The sequence below is a fragment of the Mobula hypostoma genome, chromosome 9 (assembly GCF_963921235.1).
Source record: "Mobula hypostoma chromosome 9, sMobHyp1.1, whole genome shotgun sequence".
Taxonomy (NCBI): domain Eukaryota; kingdom Metazoa; phylum Chordata; class Chondrichthyes; order Myliobatiformes; family Myliobatidae; genus Mobula; species Mobula hypostoma.
In genome coordinates, this window is record NC_086105.1 from 108343018 (window position 1) to 108364018 (window position 21001).

Genomic DNA, 21001 nt, shown 5'->3' on the forward strand with positions numbered 1-21001 from the left:
CTGTTACCATGGGTATGAACTTCCAACAGTTTTTATTTTTTCAAATTTCTTTTGCCTCTACTAAAATACAAGGTCTGTGCAGTCGAAAATAAAATCAAAACTCACTCCAAAGGCTCGAGAACAAAACATAGACTGACTTTACTGCAGTAGTGATGAAGTACTACTTTGTCCGAGACAGCATATTTCAGGTAAAATATCAAATGGCACGTTGCTTCAGTTGATCATAGCTTTTTGATGCAAAACAGAGCAGTTCTCTCTGACATACTCACCAATTTTTAATCCTCAACTATCAGCAGCATGTGTAACTTTGACAGTATCATGACCTACTGTGTGATCTGCTTCCTGACACTCAAGAGCAGAGGGCACAGCCTCAGAATAGTGGGACATCCCTTTAGAGCAGAGATGAAGAATAATTTCTTTAGCCAAAGAGTGGCGAAACTGTGAAATTCAATAATGCACGGACAGTTGTGAAGGCCATGCCATTGAGTGGAGGTTGATAGATTCTCAATTATTCCAGGAGTCAAAGGTTACAGGGAGATGGCAGGAGAATGAGGTTGAGGGGGATAATAAATCAACCATGTTGGAAAGGTGGAGCAGACTCAATGGGTAGAATGGCCTAATTCTGCTCTTATGCCTTATGGTCTTTTAGTCCAACTATACCTATGTGACCAATTAACTTACCAATCTGTATGTTTTTTGGAAGGTGTGAGGAAACTGGAGCATCTGGAGGAAACCCAGGGAGTACACAAAAACTCCTTACTGACAGCGGTATAGTTGAACACAGGTCGCTGGCGCTGAGATAGTGTTATGCCAACCACTACACTGCTGTGCTGCCACATCCTTCATTGCCGCTCTTCAGAGGTGTGAAGAGAAACAATCATAGAAGAGCACGTTTTGAGCACGGAAGTTCAGATCTGTGAGGTTGCAGTAGAGCTCTGTAGCACTTTGTTAGGTATCCTTCACTTCTCACTCTCTAGTGGCCTGTGAGTATGAGTGATAGGTCCACTCCAACCAAACAGCTTCCTGACACTCAACTGTATACTCACAAAATAATGCCCCATTCATTGAAAGCCCTTTTCTTCATGCCCGGCTGGAGGACTTCTCAATGGATAGCTTATCTTTGGTTTACATCAACTTTCATTCTTTGCAATAATCCAGTAGTATAGCAACACATTCTTTGTCCACTACACATTCACATTTCTTATCAAGAGACCCCGTTTACTGTAAAATTAGGTGTGTAGCATCCCACTCTACATCACAAGCACACTCACACTCTCCACCCTCTTGTAAAGGCCGGGTGGAACAATAGCTGTGAGAACATTATTCTCGGCACGTGTTCACCATTACACCGCTAATCCAGAGCTAAAAAGGTAGGATTTAGGTTATCTGTCTTCCCTCCTACCCTGGTTTTAATATTCTTGGCACGGTCTGCGTATATCAAGGTATTCCTGGACTCCTCAAACGAGCTACTGGCAGGGCTGATGTGAGCAATCATCACAGTTCTGCTATTTCCACCCAATGAATCCTGCAATAAAACAAAGCAAATTATTCTTCATTTCAATGCAACCCGTTGATCACGAACACAAGGATTACATAAAAACTCAGAGTTGAGATGATAAGTTACAGTACTTGGTTTTGATAAACAGCAGGGCAGTTTAAACAACTGGAAAGAGCTAACAGCTGATCCACCCTTCTTCTAAATTTACGTGTTATAATTGGATAATCTCGACCACAATGAAAATGATTTTCTCACTTGATCCCATTTTCTATTGGTGAATTTATTTCATTCAGATAAAATGAAAGGGAGTTACAAGGAGCCTGCAGAAGGACCAGGACAGATTGGACAAAGAATGGGAATATGGGACACATCATAGGAACATACAGAGTTCTGCACTTTGGTGGGAAAAATAAAAGTGCAGACTAGTTTCTAAATGGGGAGAAAATTCAGTGTTAGGGGATCTGGGAGTCCTAGTTCAGGTTTCCCTGAAGATTAACTTGCAGGCTGAATCAGTAGTGAAAAATATAAATGCAATGTTAGCATTCGCGAGGACTAGAATACAAAACTAAGGATGAACTGCTGAGGTTTTATATTGGCCAGACTACATTTGGAATATTGTTCGAAATTTGGGACCCCATATCTAAAGGAGGATATGCTGGCCCGGAGGAGGTTCACAAGAATGATGTCTCTGGGCCTGTACTCAGTAGGGTCCAGAGGATGAGTTGGGTGGGCCTCGTTGAAACCTACAAGACACTGAAAGGCCTGGATAGATGAAAAAAATGTATTCATTAGTGGGACAGTCCAGGATCACAGATCATAGCCTCAGAATAAAAGGATGTCTCTTTAAAACTAAGATGGGGAGGAATTCATTCAACCAGAGGGTGGTAAATCTGTGGAATATTTTTGCCACAGAGGGCTGTGGAAGCCAAGTCATTGAGTGTATTTAAGACAGATTGATAGGATATTGGTTTGTAAAGGGGTTAAGAGCTACAGGGAGAATGAGATTTTTAAAATCAGCCTTGATTGAATGGTGGAATAGATTTGATAGGCCAAATTGCCTAAATCTACATCTATGTTAAGTTTTTCTTGTCTAAATTAAATGGGAAGGAGGTAACACAATACTATAGATAAGACTGACAAACATTTATGTGAGTACGGATCAGGTTAAATTGCCTGAATCTGGGTCATTTCATCTAGAGAAAAGTCAGCACCAAGTTTTTAAGTACTGCTTGTGATTCTAGAGTAAAAAGTTTCTTGGTACCTTTAATAGCCGGGTCAGTTTGCTGTCTCTGAAGTTGACATACTGGGAACGATTCGCTCCTTTCTCACTCAGTGCATTGATACAGTTTCCCAGGGCAAGTAGGGATCGATTAATGTGGGCTCCCTCTTTCATCCTTTTGCCAGTATTCTGAGTCTGTTGGAAGAAAAACTGGTGAGATGTTTCCTCATCTCTCCACTGTCATTACCTACATGCAAGGCTGCTGTATGGCGTTCCATCACTACCAGATGAAGAGGAGAGTTCACCCTCACATTTACCCATTTCTCTCAAATTTCTATCCCCCTTCCTCCCTAAAACTGCTTCCATTTTGAGCATCTCTCTCAGAGTTAATTCCACAAATCCAACTCAATCAGTTTTAGCAACGCTAGTTTGGTCATTTTTCATTTGAGTCAATTGAGTCCCCATCAGCATTCTTATCAAAACGTCTGATCCTCCTTTCCATCTTCACATATTCTGTTGATTCACTTCATCTTGACTTCATTGGTTTGACTGTTGGCCAGGTGTCCGTAAAATTTGTTATCTCTGTGGAATTTACTTTACTCTACAAAGTATGTGGTCTCCTTGCAACACACACAAATTGCTGAAGGAACTCTGCAGGCCAGGCTACATCTATGGAAAAGAGTAAACAGTCGACGTTTCAGGCCGAGACCCTTCATCAGGACTCATGTTTATGTAGTCCCTTTGTTCTTTTTTTAAATCATTAGATATTTTCCTTCTCAGACAATATTTCTATGCATTTCAGGAATTCCAAAAAAGGGCTATTCTGGGAAATAAAGCTGGAATCCTCCTGTTTGGAAAACAAGGTTAACAACATTTTAGGGCAGTGGCTTGCCGTGCCTCATTAGTGATAATCATTTACATGATAATGTCAGCCATTTGATATGAGACTCAACCCTGAATATCCTTGTTTCCCTAAGGTCATCAGTATCCTAATGCTGAAAGCATGGTGGCTTTCCTACCTCTTGGTGTCCACCAATATCTATTCAAACCATCCATGAGAAGCAGAGATCAAAGATTAGAATGAAAAGGAGACAATTATCTTCCTCCCAAAAGAAATGCAATACGTACTGAGATCTGGGTGTCAATCAAATTGCTTTTAATTCCATTTCCCCACACCAATATAACAACCCAAACCTCTTCCCCCAAAGCAGACTGATCAAAGGGTCAAATAGACAAAGACAAACACAAGATAATACATACTGTGTTTGTTTTTAGCGTCTTGAAATGGCTGAAATTTTCCAAATGATTTACACAATCACAATTCAACTTTGAAATACATCAAAAACAAAGTGAGGTAACCAAGGAAGTTCAGGCTGATTCATGATTACCTGAGATGCTCTCTCAGATCCTGCAAGGTCAATCATAAATAGACGGCCAATCCGTACTTCCTCTGAAATGTCTTTTATTCGACTCCTCTGTTTGACAGTAACCTGCAGCACTGCATGGGAACGGGATGAGGTTTTGTTGGCTGCTGTTGGTTCCTGTGTTCGTTGCCTGTTCCCTTTTGTCAACAACTGCATGATCTGAGAATTATGTAAATAAAAAGTCACTTGTAACTTGATCTAAATTTATTGAAAGGCTTGGAAGTACATTTTTGCTGTCACTGCCCATGCAATAAACCAGCAGCAAGAAATGAACCAGCTAACACAGAAGATATGGGTTGATTTCAACAGTGTGCAATGCATTTTGATAATTTATCACCAAGGGCAGGAAAGGCGAACTTTAATCTGTGCAGTTTAAAGGAAAAAAGCGCTTGACTAGCCAGGTTAATGATTGAGAATCTCAAAGGATCAGAGCTAAAACAAACAGAACGAATAAGAGATGAAGCCAATAGGAGGTGTTGGCTCAGTTCAATGGGATCCTGCAGACATTCATCACTTCACTTAAGTGCTTTCTCTTCTCTTTAGTAGAGATAGTCTAGAGCAGGTACAAAATGCTGAATGCCTACTCCTACTCTCATTTCTTAGACCATAAAACCATGAGACATAGAAGCAGGTTTAGGCCATTTAGCCCATTGAATAAATAACTATCATGGCTGATTTATTATCCATTTCAACCCTAACCTCTCCTCCATTCTCCCCATAACCTTTGACACCTTTATTAATAAAGAACCTATCAAACTCCACCTTGAATATATCCAATGACTTGGCCTGCACAGCCCTCAGTGGCAATAAATTCCATAGATTTCACAACAGTTAAAGAACTGTTTCATCATCTTTGTTCTAAATGGACATTCTTCAGTTCAGAGGCTGTGTCCTCTGGTCCTAGACTCACTCACCTTAGATAAGGGGTCCAAAACTGCTCACAATACTCCAAGCGCAGTCTGACCAATGCCTTATAAAGCTTCAGCATTACACCCTTGCTTTTGTACTCTAGTCCTCTGGAAATGAATGCTAACATTGCATTTGCTTTCCTTACCACTGACTCAACCTGCATGTTAACCTTTAGCGAATCCTGCACAAGAATTCCCAAATCCTGTTGTACCTCTGAGTTTTGAATATTCTCCCCAGTTAGAAAATAGTCCACACCTTCATTCTTCTTGCCAAAATGCATGACCATGCACTTCCTGACGTTACGTTCCAACTGCCACTTCTTTGCCCATCCCTCCAATCTGTCTAAGTCCTTATGCATACACCCTGCTTCCTCAACACTACCTACCCCTCCACCTATCTTCGTATTGTCCACAAACTTTGCCACAAAGTGATCAATTCCTTCATCCAAATCATTGACAAGATTTGAAAAGAACCAGTCCCAACACAAATCCCTGTGGCACATCACTCGTTACCAACAGCCAACCAGAAAAAGCCCCCTTTATTCCAACTCTTTGCCTCCTGCCGGTCAACCAATCTTCCATCCATGTTAGCACCTATCCTGTAATACCAGGAGCGTTTATCTTGTTAAACAGCCTCATTTGTGGCACCTTGACAATGGCCTTCTGAAAATCCAAATAAACAACATCCACTGGCTCTCCTTTGTATATCCTGCCTGTTATTTCTTCAAAGAATTCCAACAGATTTGTCAGCAGTTTTCCCCTCTAGAAAACGGTGCTGAATTTGGCCTATTTTATCATGTGCCTCCAAGTACCATTGACCTCATCCTTCATAATAAACTACTACATCTTTTCAACTACTGAAGTCAGGCTAACTGGCCTATAATTTCCTTTCTTCTGTCTCCCTTCAATTTTAAAGAATAAAGTGACATGTGCAATTTTCCAGTCCTCAGCAGCCATTCCACAATCCATTGATTCTTGAAAGATCATCTCTCTTCAGCTACCTCTTTCAGAAAATCCTACAAAAGGTAGTGGATTTAGCCCAGTACATCGTGGGTAAAGCCCTCCCAACCATTAAGCACACCTACATTAAACATTCTTGTTGAAAAGCAGCATCCATCATCAAAGATCCTCACCACCCAGGCCATGTTCTTTTCTCACTGCTGCCATCAGATAGAAGGTGAAGAGCCTCAGGTTCAAGAACAGTTACTACCCCTCAACCATCAAGCTCTTGAATAAAAGTGGATAACTACACTCATTCTATTTCTGGTGTTCCACAACCAATAATCTCACTTTAAAGATGCTTTATCTTGTAATTTCATTATTTATTGCTATTTATTCATATTTACATTTGCACAGTTAGTTGTTTATTGATCCTGGTTACAGTTACTGTTCTATAGATTTGCTGAGTCTGCCCACGGGAGAAAGAATCTCAGGGTTATATGGGGTGGCATGTATGTACTCTGATAATAAATTTTACTTTGAACTTTTGAACTTTTAACCCTGGGGTGTAGACCATCTGATCCAGGTGACTTATATACTTCAGGGTTTCCAGCTTCCCAAGCACCTTCTCCTTAGTAATTGCAATGACGCTTACTTTTGCACCCTGACACTCCCACATTTCTAGCATTCTGCTCGTGTTTTCCATAATACAAAATACTTATTAAGTTCATCTGCTAATCCTTTGTCCGCAATTACTACCTCTCCAGTGTCATTTTCCAGCGGTCTGATATCCACCCTTGTCCTTTGTTTACTCTTTATATATCTGAAAAAAACTTTTTGTATTTTCTTCTATATTATTGTTTACCTTGCCCTCATATTTTATCTCTTCCCTTTTTATGTTTTTTTTTAGTTGCTTTCTGTTGGTTTTTAAAAGCTTTCTGATCCTCTAATTTTCCATGAATTTTTGCTGTATTATTTTCCCTCTCTTTTATCATTATGCTGTTTTTGACTTCCCTTATCAGCAATGGTTACCTCATCCTCCCTTCAGGGTACTTCATCTTTGGGATGCAGCTTTCTTGGGCCTTCCAAAATACCCCCAGAAAGAGCAGCGTTTGCTGATCTGCCATCATCCCTGCTAGTGACCTTTTCTATCAGCTTTGGACAGCTCCTTTCTGATGCAGCTGCAGTTCCCTTTACTCCACTTTAATTCTATACATCTGATTTTAGATTCTTCTCCTCAAACTGCAGAGTGAATTCTATCATATTATGATCATTGGCTCCTAAGGGTTCCTTCACCTTAAGCTCCCTAATCTGAGTCATTACATAACACACAATCCAGAATTGCTGTTCCCCTGGTGGGGTCAACCACATGCTGCTCTACAAAGCCATCTTGTAGGCATTCTACAAGTTCCCTGTCTTGGGATTCAGCACCTACCTGATCTTCCCAATCCACCTACATATTGAAATCACCCATGATTATCACAACATTGTCCTTTTTTACATGCCTTTTGTATCTCCCATTGTAATTTGTAGTCCATATCCTGGCTACTGTTCAGAGGCCTATACATAACTCCCATCAGAGTCATTTTACCTTTGCAGTTTCTTAATTCTGCCAATGAGGATTCTACATCTTCCAATCCCATGTCACCTCTTTTGAAAGAATTTGCCTGACCTTTTGATACAAAGTATATCCATGAATGTTAAATTCCCAACTAAGATCTTCTTACAGCCATGACTCAGAGATGCCCACAACATCATACCTGCCAATCTCTAACTGCGCTACAAGATTATCTACCTATTCCATATAGTGCAGTGCGTGCATTCAAATATAACACCTTCAGCCTTGTATTCATCATCCATTTCTGTTTTAGCCCCTGTTACACTTTAACTCATCCCACTGACTGCAAGTTTGCTCAATCATCTGCCTGTCCTTCTTCACCATCTCACTACACACTGCATCCAGTTTTCATATGTTTATTTGTTCGCATCGTGTTTCAATATGAGCTCACACCATTTGTTCCAGCGGGTCTTGAACAGCAACTCTGCACTTCCAATTTTCTTCTCATTTGACAGGGTCAGAGACTGAGTGCAGTAATCCTACAGGCAAAAGCAAGGCTGCATTTATAAAGCTCTTTCCACAACTTCAGAATATTACAATCAATAAAGTGCTTTTCAAAGTTCATCTTTGTCTTAATACGGTCAAATGGAGCAGTGAATTTGCATAGAAGAGAGTGAGGGACACAGCCAGATCAGTTGCCACACTAATATTGGCCAGGACAGTTTAACGTGTGCAAAATGGACAAAGGCAGGTCAAATGTAATTTAACTCAGACGAGTGTGAAGTGTTTAATTTAGTTAAACCAGGACATTCACATACACTGCAAATGGCAGGGTCCAGGGTGATTTATGAAACATAAACCTAGGGATACAAGTACATCGTTCCACAAAGGTGGTATCACAGACAGACGGGGTCGTGAAGAAGGCATATGGCATTCTCAACCTCTGTATATTGAGTACAGGAGTTGGGATGCCATCTTATAGCTGTACAAAACTTTTGGAGTATATTGGGCAGTTGAGGTCACCGCAGATTCCGGAATAGTGCACAAACCCCTGAACACGACCACATCATTTGCCTCTCGTACCATTTATTTATTTTTGAAACTTCTGGTAATTTTTTTTGTCTTAACACTATACTGCTGCAGCAAAACAACCACTTTCACAAAACATATCAGCGATAACAAAGCCTGATTCTGATTCTGACTACACCATTGAATGCATTGTAAGGACATGATAAAGTTAGAGGGGGTGTAGAAAAGGTGGCCTGGATTGAAGAGCTTGAGCTAAAGGAGAGGTTGCCTAGGATGGATCCACTCCTGAGCAAAGGAGCCTGAGAAATAGCACAGTAGAGTTATGTCAAATTACGAGGCATAGATAGGGTAGATAGCCAGTATGTTTCCTATGAGGGCATTGATATAAAGTGAGCGAGAGGAGGCTTAAAGGGGATCTGAAAGGTTGGTGGCATCTGGAATGAGTAGCCAGAGGTGGCAGTGGAGGCAGGACTAGTAACATGATATAAGAAGCTAAAGTTCGGACAGCTGAATGAACAGTGCACGGTGGATTAATATAGGTTGGTGTGAGGGCTAGCAGCCTGTATCTATGTTGCACAGCTCTATGAATCTAAAGCCTCTTGCTTCATTGGGATACTTCCTATGTCCCTCTGACTGGAGCAATGGTTCATTGTCTCCTCTGAAAGACACTGGTTGCCTGTTTCCTCTCCCAGCTCAGGGCTCTCATTATTGCATTCTTGCCAGCACAGGAAAGAATGAGCTAACTCAACATAGGCAGAGAACAGAGTTCTGACCCTTGCTCTGCTGAATAGTTCAATCAAAAATGATAACATTCAAGTAATCTGTTCAAACTCCACAGCACTTTACTTCAGTCCGGCTCCATATGCTCCACACTAATGAGCCACTTGTTGACTAGAAGATACAGCTAAGCATGCCCTAAAGACTATTGTTTAGTAAGGTACTGCCCGATGCTCCAATTCACCAACTTACAGTAATTCAAGGAGTTTATGCAGCACTAAGTAATAATCACAGGGTGATTACATGGATGTGCTACTGTCACACTGAATTCAAAGTAGATTCGGTGACTTTTGAAATGAAGACTTTCCACAATGTGAATATAAAGAATGGTAACAAAAACTCCATGAAGGGCAGCAATCACTCCAGTGCCCAAGAAGAGCAGGGAGAGCTGCCTCAATGGCTATCATCCAATAGCACTCACACGTAACATAAAGATGTGCTTCGAGAAGTTACTTCATAGCTAGAAGTAACTCCTACCTGAGCAAAGGCCTGGGCCTACTGCAATTCACCACTGCAACAGGTCTATTCCAGACACAATTTCACTGGCTCTCCGCTCTGCTTTGGAGCACCAAGACAACTGCAAGACATACTGTACATCAGACAATGTTTATCGGTTACACCTCCGCGTTCAACACTGTTGAGGTCACTGCAGATTCCGGAATAGTCCACGAACCCCTGAACACTACCATATCATTTGCCTCTTGTACCATTTATTTATTTCTGAAAATTCTGGTAATTTTTTTTGTCTCAGTATTAATAGCTAAACTTCAAAACCTGGGCCTCTGTACCTCTCTCTACAAATGGATTCTCAGCTTCTTTATTGAGAGATCACAGTCAGCGAGGATAGATAATAACTTCTCACTGTCAACTCAGGTGCATCTCATGGATGAGTGCATAGCCCACTGCTCTACTGTCAAAACTCACAAGAGCATAACTCAAATGCCATCTATAAATTTGACTAATAATACCTCGGTTGGTGTCAGAAACTCAGATGATGGTGAGGAGGTGTACTGGACTGAGACAGATAGACTGGTCGAGTAGCATCACAGCAGCAACCTCACACTCAGCATCATGAAGAAAGCATGCCAGTGGCCCTACCTTGTTATGAGGTGAGGACATTTGGTATGTCACGTCCAAATTTTATAGGTTATACAGTGGAGAGCATGCTGACTAGTTGAATCACAGCCTGGTGTGTAGCCCCCAATGCACAGGATTGCAAGAATTATAGACTCAGCCAGACCCACCTGGGGCACTCTCCATCGAGAACATCTTCAACAGGCAATCCCTCAGGAAGGCAGTATCCATCACTAAAGACCCTCACCATCTGGGACATGCCTTCTTCTTGTTGCTATCAGAGAAGAGCTACGAGCCTGAAGACCCATACTCAGCAATTGAGGAACAGCTTATCTCTCTTTGCCACCAGACTTCTGAATGGTCCATGAACCCACAAACACTACCTTGCCATTCCCCATTTGCAATATTTATTTATTTAGCTGTTGTAATTTATAGTGAATTTTATGCCTACTGCAGCAAAACAACAAATTTCATGTCATAGGTCACTGATAATAAATCTTATTCTGATTCATTGAAGGAACTTTAAATTCTCATTAAAGTTGGCATTGCAAAATATTGGTAAATCACTTTCTTCTCTAATGCAAATATCTAATCAGCCGATCATGTGGCAGCAATTCAATGCACAAAAGCATGTAGACATGGTTAAGAGGTTTAATTGTTGTTCAGACCAAATATGAGAATGGGGAAGAAATGTGATTAAAGTTACTTTGACCATGGAATGACAGTTGACGCCAGACAGGGTGGTTTGAGTATCTCAAAAACTGCTAATCTGGGAATTTCATGCACAACAGCCCTCATGGACAGCTGGGGGCTACAGAGAATGGCACAAGAACAAAAAACATCCAGTGAATGGCAGTTTTGTAGGAGAAAACACCTTGCTAATGAGAGAGGTTAGAGGAGAAAGGCCAGGTTGGTTGGTGTCGACAGAAAGGCAATGGTAACTCAAATAACTGTGCATTACAACAATGATATACAGAAGAATATCTCTGAACATACTACATGTTGAACCTTGAAATGGATGGGCTACAGCAGCAGAAGACTATGAGCGTACACTCAGTATATTTGTACAGAATTTACCTAATAAAGTGGCCCTTGGGTGTATATCCAGCACAGAGTTCACAGTCATTATCCATCCTTTCATTGGGTAATGTTGCTGCCTGGTAGCCAGCCTTTGATTTATCATGGTGGTTAAAATAGCACTGGCACTCCACTGTGAAATGAAGGCACCATGAAAGCCAGGGTAGTGGGGATTACACCATTTGTTTCAGTGTGTTTGTTCATACCACAGCAGCGCATCGCAAAATTGACACATGGCACCTAAATAACCTGTTGTGGAGAAGTGGGCTAGTGATTGCACCATGGAAAAGCCTACAGTCCTTGACAGAATAAAATGCCTTAGAACAAAGTGTGAGAGAAGAGATTTCCATTCAGTCAAGGGCAAATGATGATAGATGGCAAATATCTCCAGCTGAAATATAAACCTTACATGTACTATTTGCTACAGTAATCTTAACAACCACTGACAATGTAATGCCTGCTCCACTGATTTTTCAGCTGGTGGCACCTTTCAACAAGGATGTCCTTACTGATGCGCAGGTACTCCAACACGTTTCCTCGCCGAGGTTTCAGTCAGAGAGTAGCTCCTTGAACATGCTGGGCAGGCATGTCTTCTGCCAAGTACCTTTCATTCAGTTCTTCCAGCAGTATCCTCTCCTACCCTCTACCTACACCAAGGGGACGTTTTACGCAGAAATCTTGAACTAGGACAAAGTCCTTTATCACTTGGCACAACACACCCTGTATACTTAGGCAAATAGAAACAACCGCTGAAAAGAGCAGATAGATGCAATTGTACCAACAAGTACACCATAAGTAATTGTGGTCTCTCCACTTAAATAGCACTGGCCAGGGAACTTCCTGCTGCTTAATACATATTCAGTAAGGTGATAAGAAAAGCTCCAAAAAGGCAGGCTGGCATTATGTCAAAGTTGCACTGTAATTAGCATTATTTACCTGCTCTCTGTATAGTTCTGGCAGATACAAGCTCTGTACTCTTTAACTCCTGCATCGATATGACCTCTAGCATAAAGTACAGCAGAAATGTCAAAGCAAGCCTCTAATCATCAGCTGTATCACCAAAGCCAACAATGGTAGGTGCTAGGGATATACCTTCAATGCTTTGAATGTCAGCGATGACAACCAATAACACAGGCATGGATTAGATGAATGACTGATGTGTTCGGTATTTACAACTGTGAAATCACATAGGCGCTGCCGAACTTTGAATCAATAAAATGATTTACAGGAAAGCCAATTCCAAGTTTAGCTGCATATGGTTCCTTTCCATTCTCACCTCTCTAACATAAAGGTCTGTCGAAATTGGTGAAAGTCTACTGAGGCTGGCACTTTGCCTGCCCTGTTCATCTTTGTGCCTGCGGCAACTAATCTTTTGGGCCATACCTCCATTGCGTTGCTGGTTGAGAATTCTGTGATTCCAGCGATCTGGATCTCACCCCTGGAGTCTTCCCTCAAATCTAGATACCCTGAGGAAGGGTTCAACAGGTCACGGATCATTTCATTATAAATCTGAAATGAAAAAGGAAACTGAAAAACTGTGTAATTCATCAACACTGTTACTAATTAAACATTCTTAATCACCTAGTATTGCCCAGCTTTGACTTCAACACAGTAGGCAGCATTCCAAAGTAAGGGAAAGGATTAAACTTTAAACTTAATTCCAAAGCTACTCGGGTCCCTTTGGACTGAACTGTAAAACCTGGCGTGTATTAGGATTGCTCCATAATGGGTGCAGTATTAGATGATAGAGGAAATGTTAACATTGGTATACGCAAGCTAAGGGAAGTTCGGTGAGCCACATCCTGACAGGTATCCAGTAATGCACATCAGCATTAGAAAGAGATAAGCCCCTTGCCTCTCCTCCAACTTGAGCAAAATAACTCTCCAAAACTCATAGAAAAGAAACATAGAAAATCTACAGCACAACACAGGCCCTTCGGCCCACAAAGCTGTGCCGAACATGCCTTTACCTTAGGACTACTTAGGCTTACCCATAGCCCTCTATTTTTCTAAGCTCCATGTATCCATCCAGGAGTCTCTTAAAAGACCCTATTGTTTCCGCCTCCACCACCGCCGCCGGCAGACCATTCCACACACTCACCACTCTCTGCGTAAAAAAACTTACCCCTGACATCTCCTCTGTACCTACTTCCAAGCACCTTAAAACTGTGCCTTCTCGTGCTAACCATTTCAGCCCTGGGAAAAAGCCTCTGACTATCCACACGATCAATGCCTCTCATTATCTTATACACCTCTATCAGGCCACCTCTCATCCTCCGTCGCTCCAAGGAGAAAAGGCCGAGTTCACTCAACCTATTCTCATAATGCATGCTCCCCAATCCAGGCAACGTCCTTGTAAATCTCCTCTGCACCCTTTCTATGGTTACCAAGTCCTTCCTGTAGTGAGACGATCAGAGTTGAGTACAGTACTCCAAGTTGGGTCTGACCAGTATCCTATATAGCTGCAACATTACCTCTCGGCTCTTAAAGTCAGTCCCACGATTGATGAAGGCCAATGCACCGTATGCCTTCTTAACCACATAGTCAACCTGCATAGCAGCTTTGAGTGTCTTATGGACTTGAACCTCAAGATCCCTCTGATCCTCCACACTGCCAAGAGTCTTTCTATTAATGCTATATTCTGCCATCATATTTGACCTACCAAAATGAACCACCTCACACATATCTGGGTTGAACTCCATCTGCCACTTCTCAGCACAGATTTGCATCCTATCAATGTCCCGCTATAAACTCTGACTGCCCTCCACATTATCCACAACACCCCCAACCTTTGTGTCATCAGCAGATATACTAACCCATCCCTCCACTTCCTCATCCAGGTCATTTATAAAAATCACAAAGAGTAGGGGTCCTAGAACAGATCCCTGAGGCAAACCACTGGTCACCAGCCTCCATGCAGAATATGACCCGTCTACAACCACTCTTTGCCTTCTGTGAGCAAGCCAGTTCTGGATCCACAAAGCAATGTCCCCTTGGATCACATGCCTCCTTACTTTCTCAATAAGCCTTGCAAGGAGTACCTTATCAAATGCCTTGCTAAAATCCATATATACTACATCAACGACTCTACCTTCATCAATGTGTTTGATCACATCCTCAATCAATTCAATCAGGCTCGTAAGGCACAACCTGCCTTTGACAAAGCCATGCTGACTATTCCTAATCATATTATGCCTCTCCAAATTTCATAAATCCTACCTCTCAGGATCTTCTCCATCAACCTACCAACCACGGAAATAAGGCTCACTGGCCTATAATTTTTTGAGCTATCCCTACTCCCTTTCTTGAATAAAAGAATAACGTCCGCAACCCTCCAATCCTCCAGAACCTCTCCTGTCCTCATTGATGATGCAAGGATCATCGCCAGAGGCTCAGCAATCTCCTCCCTCGCTTCCCACCGTAGCCTGGGGTACATCCCTTCCAGTCCCGGTGATTTATCCAACTTGATGCTTTCCAAAAGCTCCAGCACATCCTCTTCTTTAATATCTACATGCTCAAGCTTTTCAGTCCGCTGCAAGTCATCCCTACAATCGCCAAGATCCTTTTCCGTAGCGAATACTGAAGCAAAGTATTCATTAAGTACCTCTGCCATCTCCTCTGGTTCCAGACACACTTTTCCACTGTCACACTTGATTGGTCCTATTCTGTCATGTCTTATCCTCTTGCTCTTCGCATACTTGATTAGAACTCGTGGTTTAATCAAATCTAAACATAATTTTGAAAACCTACTTAAAATATACCTGCTAATTTTGAAATCAAGATGTTTGTAATGAATTCAGATAGCTCAAAGAATAAAATGAACTGGAAACATAGAACCAAAATAAGCTGCTCACTAAATCCAATCCATGACGAGAACCTACAAGTTCAGAATGTGTTAACTTCTGTTTCCTGGCCATATTTTGTTTCCCTTGGCAATTTTACTAACATTTTTGATGAGCGGAACATATGACTAGCAAATTCTTCGGGCTCAGTTGTTGATTGGGTTGCAGACTCTGCTCAAAGTTGCTTTAGATTTATAACATTGCAGCTCAAGCTCACTTGCATGTCACCAAAACTGAACTATTCCATAAAGCAATGGTACCAACCTGTATTTTGCAATCTGTTATACATTTAAAACATACTGAGCAATAAACTCACATTTCAGTGCAAGGATAAAGGTGATGACTTGTTGGGGCCTTGTTCCTCAAGAGTTTATCTTGAGCCTATTCTGTGCAAGAAGTATATATTAAAAAATCCTTTATCATCATGAACAGAAAGGTAGAGAATTCTGCGGAATGCTGTTCAACATTTGTCCTTCAAATAACATCAAATGTATCTGCTCAATTATATACTTTGTGGGCATTTTATTAAGTACACCTGCTCATTAAAGCAAATATCTAATAGCCAATCATACGGCAGTAACTCAATACATAAAAGCATGCAGACAAGGTCAAGAGGTTCAGTTGCTGTTCAGACCCATTATCAGAATGGAGAAAAAATGGGATTAAAGTGACTTTAGCCGTGAAATGATTGTTGGTGCCAGATGGGATTTTTGACTATCTCAGAAAGTGCTGATCTCCGGGGATTTTCACACACAACAGTCTCTAGAGTTTATAAAGAATGGTGTGAAAAACAAAAGCATTCAGTGAGCGGCAGTTCCGTGGGTGAAACACCTTGTTAATGAGAGAGGCCAAGGAGAATGCTCGGACTTGTTCAAGCTGACAGGAAGGTAACAGTAACTCAAATAACCATACGTTACAACAGTGGTGCGCAGAAGGGCATCTCTAACGTCAAACCTAAAGTGGACGGGCTACAGCAGCAGAAGACCACTCTTGGTTCCACTCCTGTACCTAATAAAGTGGCCACTGAGTGTGTATTCAATATTTATGGACTATAATGTGTCAGTGGGCTGTTGCACATACCTAGACAATAATAATTGCATTCCAAGTTAATTTATTTGTTATAAAATACTTCAATTTGAGGAGGTGTTAAATTGCCATAGAATACATATTTGTTCTTTATTTCTGGGGAGGGATTGAAATTAGCAGAAATAAACAACAGGATACCAGTTGTCCAATCACAAACAAGAGAAAACCTGCACTTGCTAGAAATCCAAGCAACGCACACAAAATGCTGGAGGAACTCAGCAGGCCAGGCAGCATCTATGGAAAAGAATATAGTCGACGTTTCGGGCCAGCAAGACTCTTGCAATATCAATTGTTGATAATCATATCTGAAAAGACATTAAGTCTTTGCATACTTTAAAAAAACATGCATATGTGATAGAAACTTATGTCAATGAAAGCAGTTTCTGAAATCAGAGTATCAAGTACCAATGCTTGTAAGTGCAAGCAACCATGAACAAATTCTTACACAAACATTTAGTGACAAATACTGGGAGTACAAATGATCTTCACTTTTGTGAGCATCTCCCTTTCTAACTCCCAGGAAGTACCAGCTACTGTTCAATTACAACTGCTAATGGCCAGTATTTTCAAATGTATTGAACTCTTCAGTCACACTGAACATTCAACTCAAATTTCAACCCAAGTTTCAAGGAGCTTTTCTTTGTCTCTTAGCACAAATATTGCATTCTGACTGGGGGCATGGCAGTCAGTCCTGATCCTGCAGTTATCCAGCTTGTACAGGAGCGGGAGTCCAAGTACTCCTCAACTAGGAGGTGCTCAGGACAAATGCAGCAGCAGGCTAACACAGAAGTCAAACATGGGACCTCAAACATGAGGAAATCTGCAGATGCTGGAATTTCAAGCAACACACACAGAAGTTGCTGGTGAACACAGCAGGCCAGGAAGAGGTACAGTCGACGTTTCAAGCCAAGACCCTTCGTTAGGACTAACTGAAAGAAGAGCTAGTAAGAGATTTGAAAGTGGGAGGGGCAGGGGGAGATCCGAAATGATAGGAGAAGACAGGAGGGGGAGGGATGGAGTCAAGAGCTGGACAGTTGATGGGACCTACCTGCTCTATCTGAGAAATAAATTTGTATTTAATAACAGTGTCACTAAAGCACTCCTATCCATCAAAAATTCTGATTAATTTGCCTTCGATTTACCTCCAAGTAAGACATTGAGACACTATAGAGCATGTTTTCACTGTTGGCTTCGATTGCCTGGAATAGATCATTCAGTGTTTGGATATAGATTCCGGGTTTGCAGTCCATCCCAAGCATGGTGTGGGTTTTACCAGCTCCTGTGTGAAATAAAGTTTGAATAAATTTCCATTATTTGCCGCCAATTCACCCGCCTGTGAGAATAAGCTTTCCAGATTTTTAGGCAACAACCTTGTCCACAATATAAGCATCGAATATGGCTGGTTAATGCCAGGGTCATATATGGATGGTCAGTGCCGGGGTCAAATATGGCTGGTCGATACCAGGGTCAAAGGGAAGACAGATTTCTTATAAGATAACTATAGATAAGCCTTTAAAGGGATAAATGAATTTCAGGATTCCAACAATGGACTGGAGTGCATTTTTCCAAAGACTAGAGATATCTTGTTTTTATAAACACAAGAGATTCTGTAGATGCTGGAAATCCAGAGCAATACACACAAATGCTGGAGGAACTCAGCAGGTTAGGCAGCTTGTACTCCTTCCCCTCCTTCACATTCCTACCCTGGTTTCTTCCCCCTTCCTTGTCAGACTTGATGAAGGGCCCAAAACATGGACTGTTTATTCCCCTCTGTAGATGCTGCCTGACCTGTTGAGTTCCTCCAGTATTTTCTGTGTGCTGCTCATTTGTTTTCATGTGTTTTGGCAAATGAAAGGATGACATCAATTATATTTTCAGGAAACTACATTCTCATCATCCCCCTCCATAGATGCCAAGATTTCTTTTTTTTAATTTATATCTTCTTCTGGACAATGTTTCTCACTCTCTGCTTTCCACCTTGACTGAACAGAGGAGCACTTTTAGTACTAAACTAAGGTAACTGCACTGCTCCAAAGAACGTTATATGAGCTCATTCTTACCCTCAGCTATCAGGCTCTATAATGAGTGAATCTAGAGCCGGGTAAGTGATGACCCCCTCCTGTTAGACTGTTTGAAGTAACTTACTTTGTATTCTTTCTTACTTCTTTTCTAATACGTGTATATCTGTGCACTTGTAATGCTACTGCGACACTGTAATTTCCTTTGGGATCAATAAAGTATCTATCTATCTAATCAGTCTTACTTTCCCAAACATTCAAATGTGTGGGACTGGAAATTCAGTGGTCCAACTAGCCTGACCCACGTAGTCATGCACTGGGGTAGACAAACCCACACCAGCTAAAGCCATTTAGTTTTCTTTACATTCTAATGATCTAGCTCTTATGATTTAATATTCCCTCTCACAGCTTCCCAGTGTCATTCTGATCAGTTGGTTATTCCAGTCATGGATTTAAAACCCACTCTAGGGCTTGAATATATCATTCAGGCTAACATTTCATTAGATTCATCCTCAGAGATGCTGCCCTTAGGTTGGGTTTCAAAGGCACTCATTGTATAATTCTAGAATTCTATATATGATTCTTCCTTCAAATAAAAATACTTCGGTATGTGAAAACATAACACAATGGAACTGAACTTCAAATAAATAAACTGTGCGTTAAAATTAGATGTCACACCACCTGTAGGTCCATAGGCGAACACTGTAGCATTGTATCCACAGATGACTCCTTTAATCAGGTCCTTTGTAGTGGCCAAGTAAACGTCTTCCTAAAAGCGATAGGCAAAATAGTTGTCATATCTGCAGTAATAGAGATCAGTTCTTATGCCCTTAAGTTGAAAGTAAATTTATTATCAAAGTACATATATGTCACCATATTCAACCCTGGGATTCATTTTCTTGCAGGCATACTCAATAAATCCATAATAGAATCAATGAAAGATCGCACCAACTTGGGTGTTCAATCAGTTTCAAAAGACAGCAAACTGTACAAATACAGACAGAAAGAAATAATAACAATAAATAAATAAGCAATAAATATCGAAAACATGAGATGAAGAGTCCTTGAAAGTGAGTCCATAGGTCGTGGGAAGAGTTCAATGATGGAGTAGGTGAAGTTCAGTGAAGTTATCCACTTTGGTTCAAGAGCCTGATGGCTGAGGGGTAATAACTGTTTCTGAAGCTGGTGGTGTGAGTCCTGAGGCTCCTGTACCTTCTTCGTGATGGCAGCAGTGAGAAGAGAGCACGGCCTGGGTGGTAGGGTACCTGATGACGATTGCTACTTTCCTGCAACGTTTCATGTAGGTATGCTCACTGGTGGGGAGGGCTTTACCCGTGATGGGCTGGGTGTACCCATTACTTTTTGTAGGATTTTCCATTCAAGAGCTTTGGTGTTTCCATACCAGACTGTGACGTAACCAGGTAAAACACTCTACACTGTACATCTGAAGAGGTCTTAAAGTTTTAGATGTCACTCTGAAGGAAGTAGAGGCACTGGTGTGCTTTCTTTGTAATTGCATTTACATGCTGGGCCCGAGGCAGGTCAGCTGAAATAATAGCACTGGGGAATTTAAAGCTGCTGACACTCTCCACCTCCCATCCTCCGATGAGGATTGGCTCATGGACCTCTGGTTTCCTCCTGGTCAACAATCAGCTCCTTGGTTTTACTGATATTGAGTAAGAAGCTGTTGTTATGACACCACTCAGCCATATTTTCAATCTCCTTCCAATGTGCTGATTTGGCACCACCTTTGATATGGCTTACGACAGTGGTGTCATCAGAGAACTTGAATGTGGCATTAGAGCTGTGCTTAGCCACACAGCCATAAGTGTAAAGTGAGTGGAGCAGGGGTTTAAACACAGAGCCTTGTGGTGCACCTGTGCTGATGGCGATTGTGGAGGAGATGTTGTTGCCAATCTGAACTGACTGGGGTCTGCAAGTGAGGAAATCGAGGAGGTATTAAGACCAAGGCCTTGAAGCTTATTGGTTAGTTTTGAGGGGATGGTGGTATTGAATGCCAAGCTGTGGTCGATAAAGATTATCCTGACAGTATGCACCTTTGCTGTCCAAATGTTCCAGGGTTGAGTGAAGAGACAATGAGATGGTATCTGCTGTGGACCTGTTGCTTCTGTAAGCAAATTGGAACAGATCTCAGTTTCAGGCTGGAGTTGATATGTTTCATCATCAACCTCTCAAAACTCTACATCACTGTGTACGTAAGTGCTACAGGACGATAGTCATTGAGGCAGGTTAATACATTCTTCTTAGTTACTGGTGTAATTGAAGCTGGCTTGAAGCAGGTGGGTACCTCAGACTGCTGAAGCGAGAGGTGAAAGATCTCAGTGAGCACTCCAGCCAGTTGATCAGCACAGGTCTTTAGTACTTGGCCAGGTAACCCGTCTGGGCCAGATGCTTTTCGTGGGTTCACCACCCTGAAGTCCTCAGAGACTGAAATCACAGGATTATTGGGCTATGGCAGTCCGGGATGGTTCCTCCATGTTTTGGCTGTGAAAGTGAGCATAGAAGGCATTCAGCTCATCTGGAAGAGAAGC

At 41.6% G+C, this 21001-nt stretch overlaps 1 protein-coding gene across 7 annotated transcripts in view; it reads right to left on the reverse strand.

Moving 5' to 3' along the window:
- The window catches only part of LOC134351924 (kinesin-like protein KIF19), a 167688-nt gene that overhangs the window by 101305 nt on the left and 45382 nt on the right, over nucleotides 1-21001 (reverse strand). For 2 of the 7 annotated variants that reach the window (XM_063058847.1, XM_063058846.1), the window contains exons 4-9: nucleotides 19131-19218; nucleotides 17574-17710; nucleotides 12887-13012; nucleotides 4106-4300; nucleotides 2760-2912; nucleotides 1403-1525 (exon numbers count right to left, since the gene is read on the reverse strand). In XM_063058847.1, the coding sequence (XP_062914917.1) occupies nucleotides 1403-1525; nucleotides 2760-2912; nucleotides 4106-4300; nucleotides 12887-13012; nucleotides 17574-17710; nucleotides 19131-19218 (822 nt within the window). The other 5 variants (XM_063058848.1, XM_063058852.1, XM_063058849.1 and 2 more) reach the window with 5 other exon arrangements.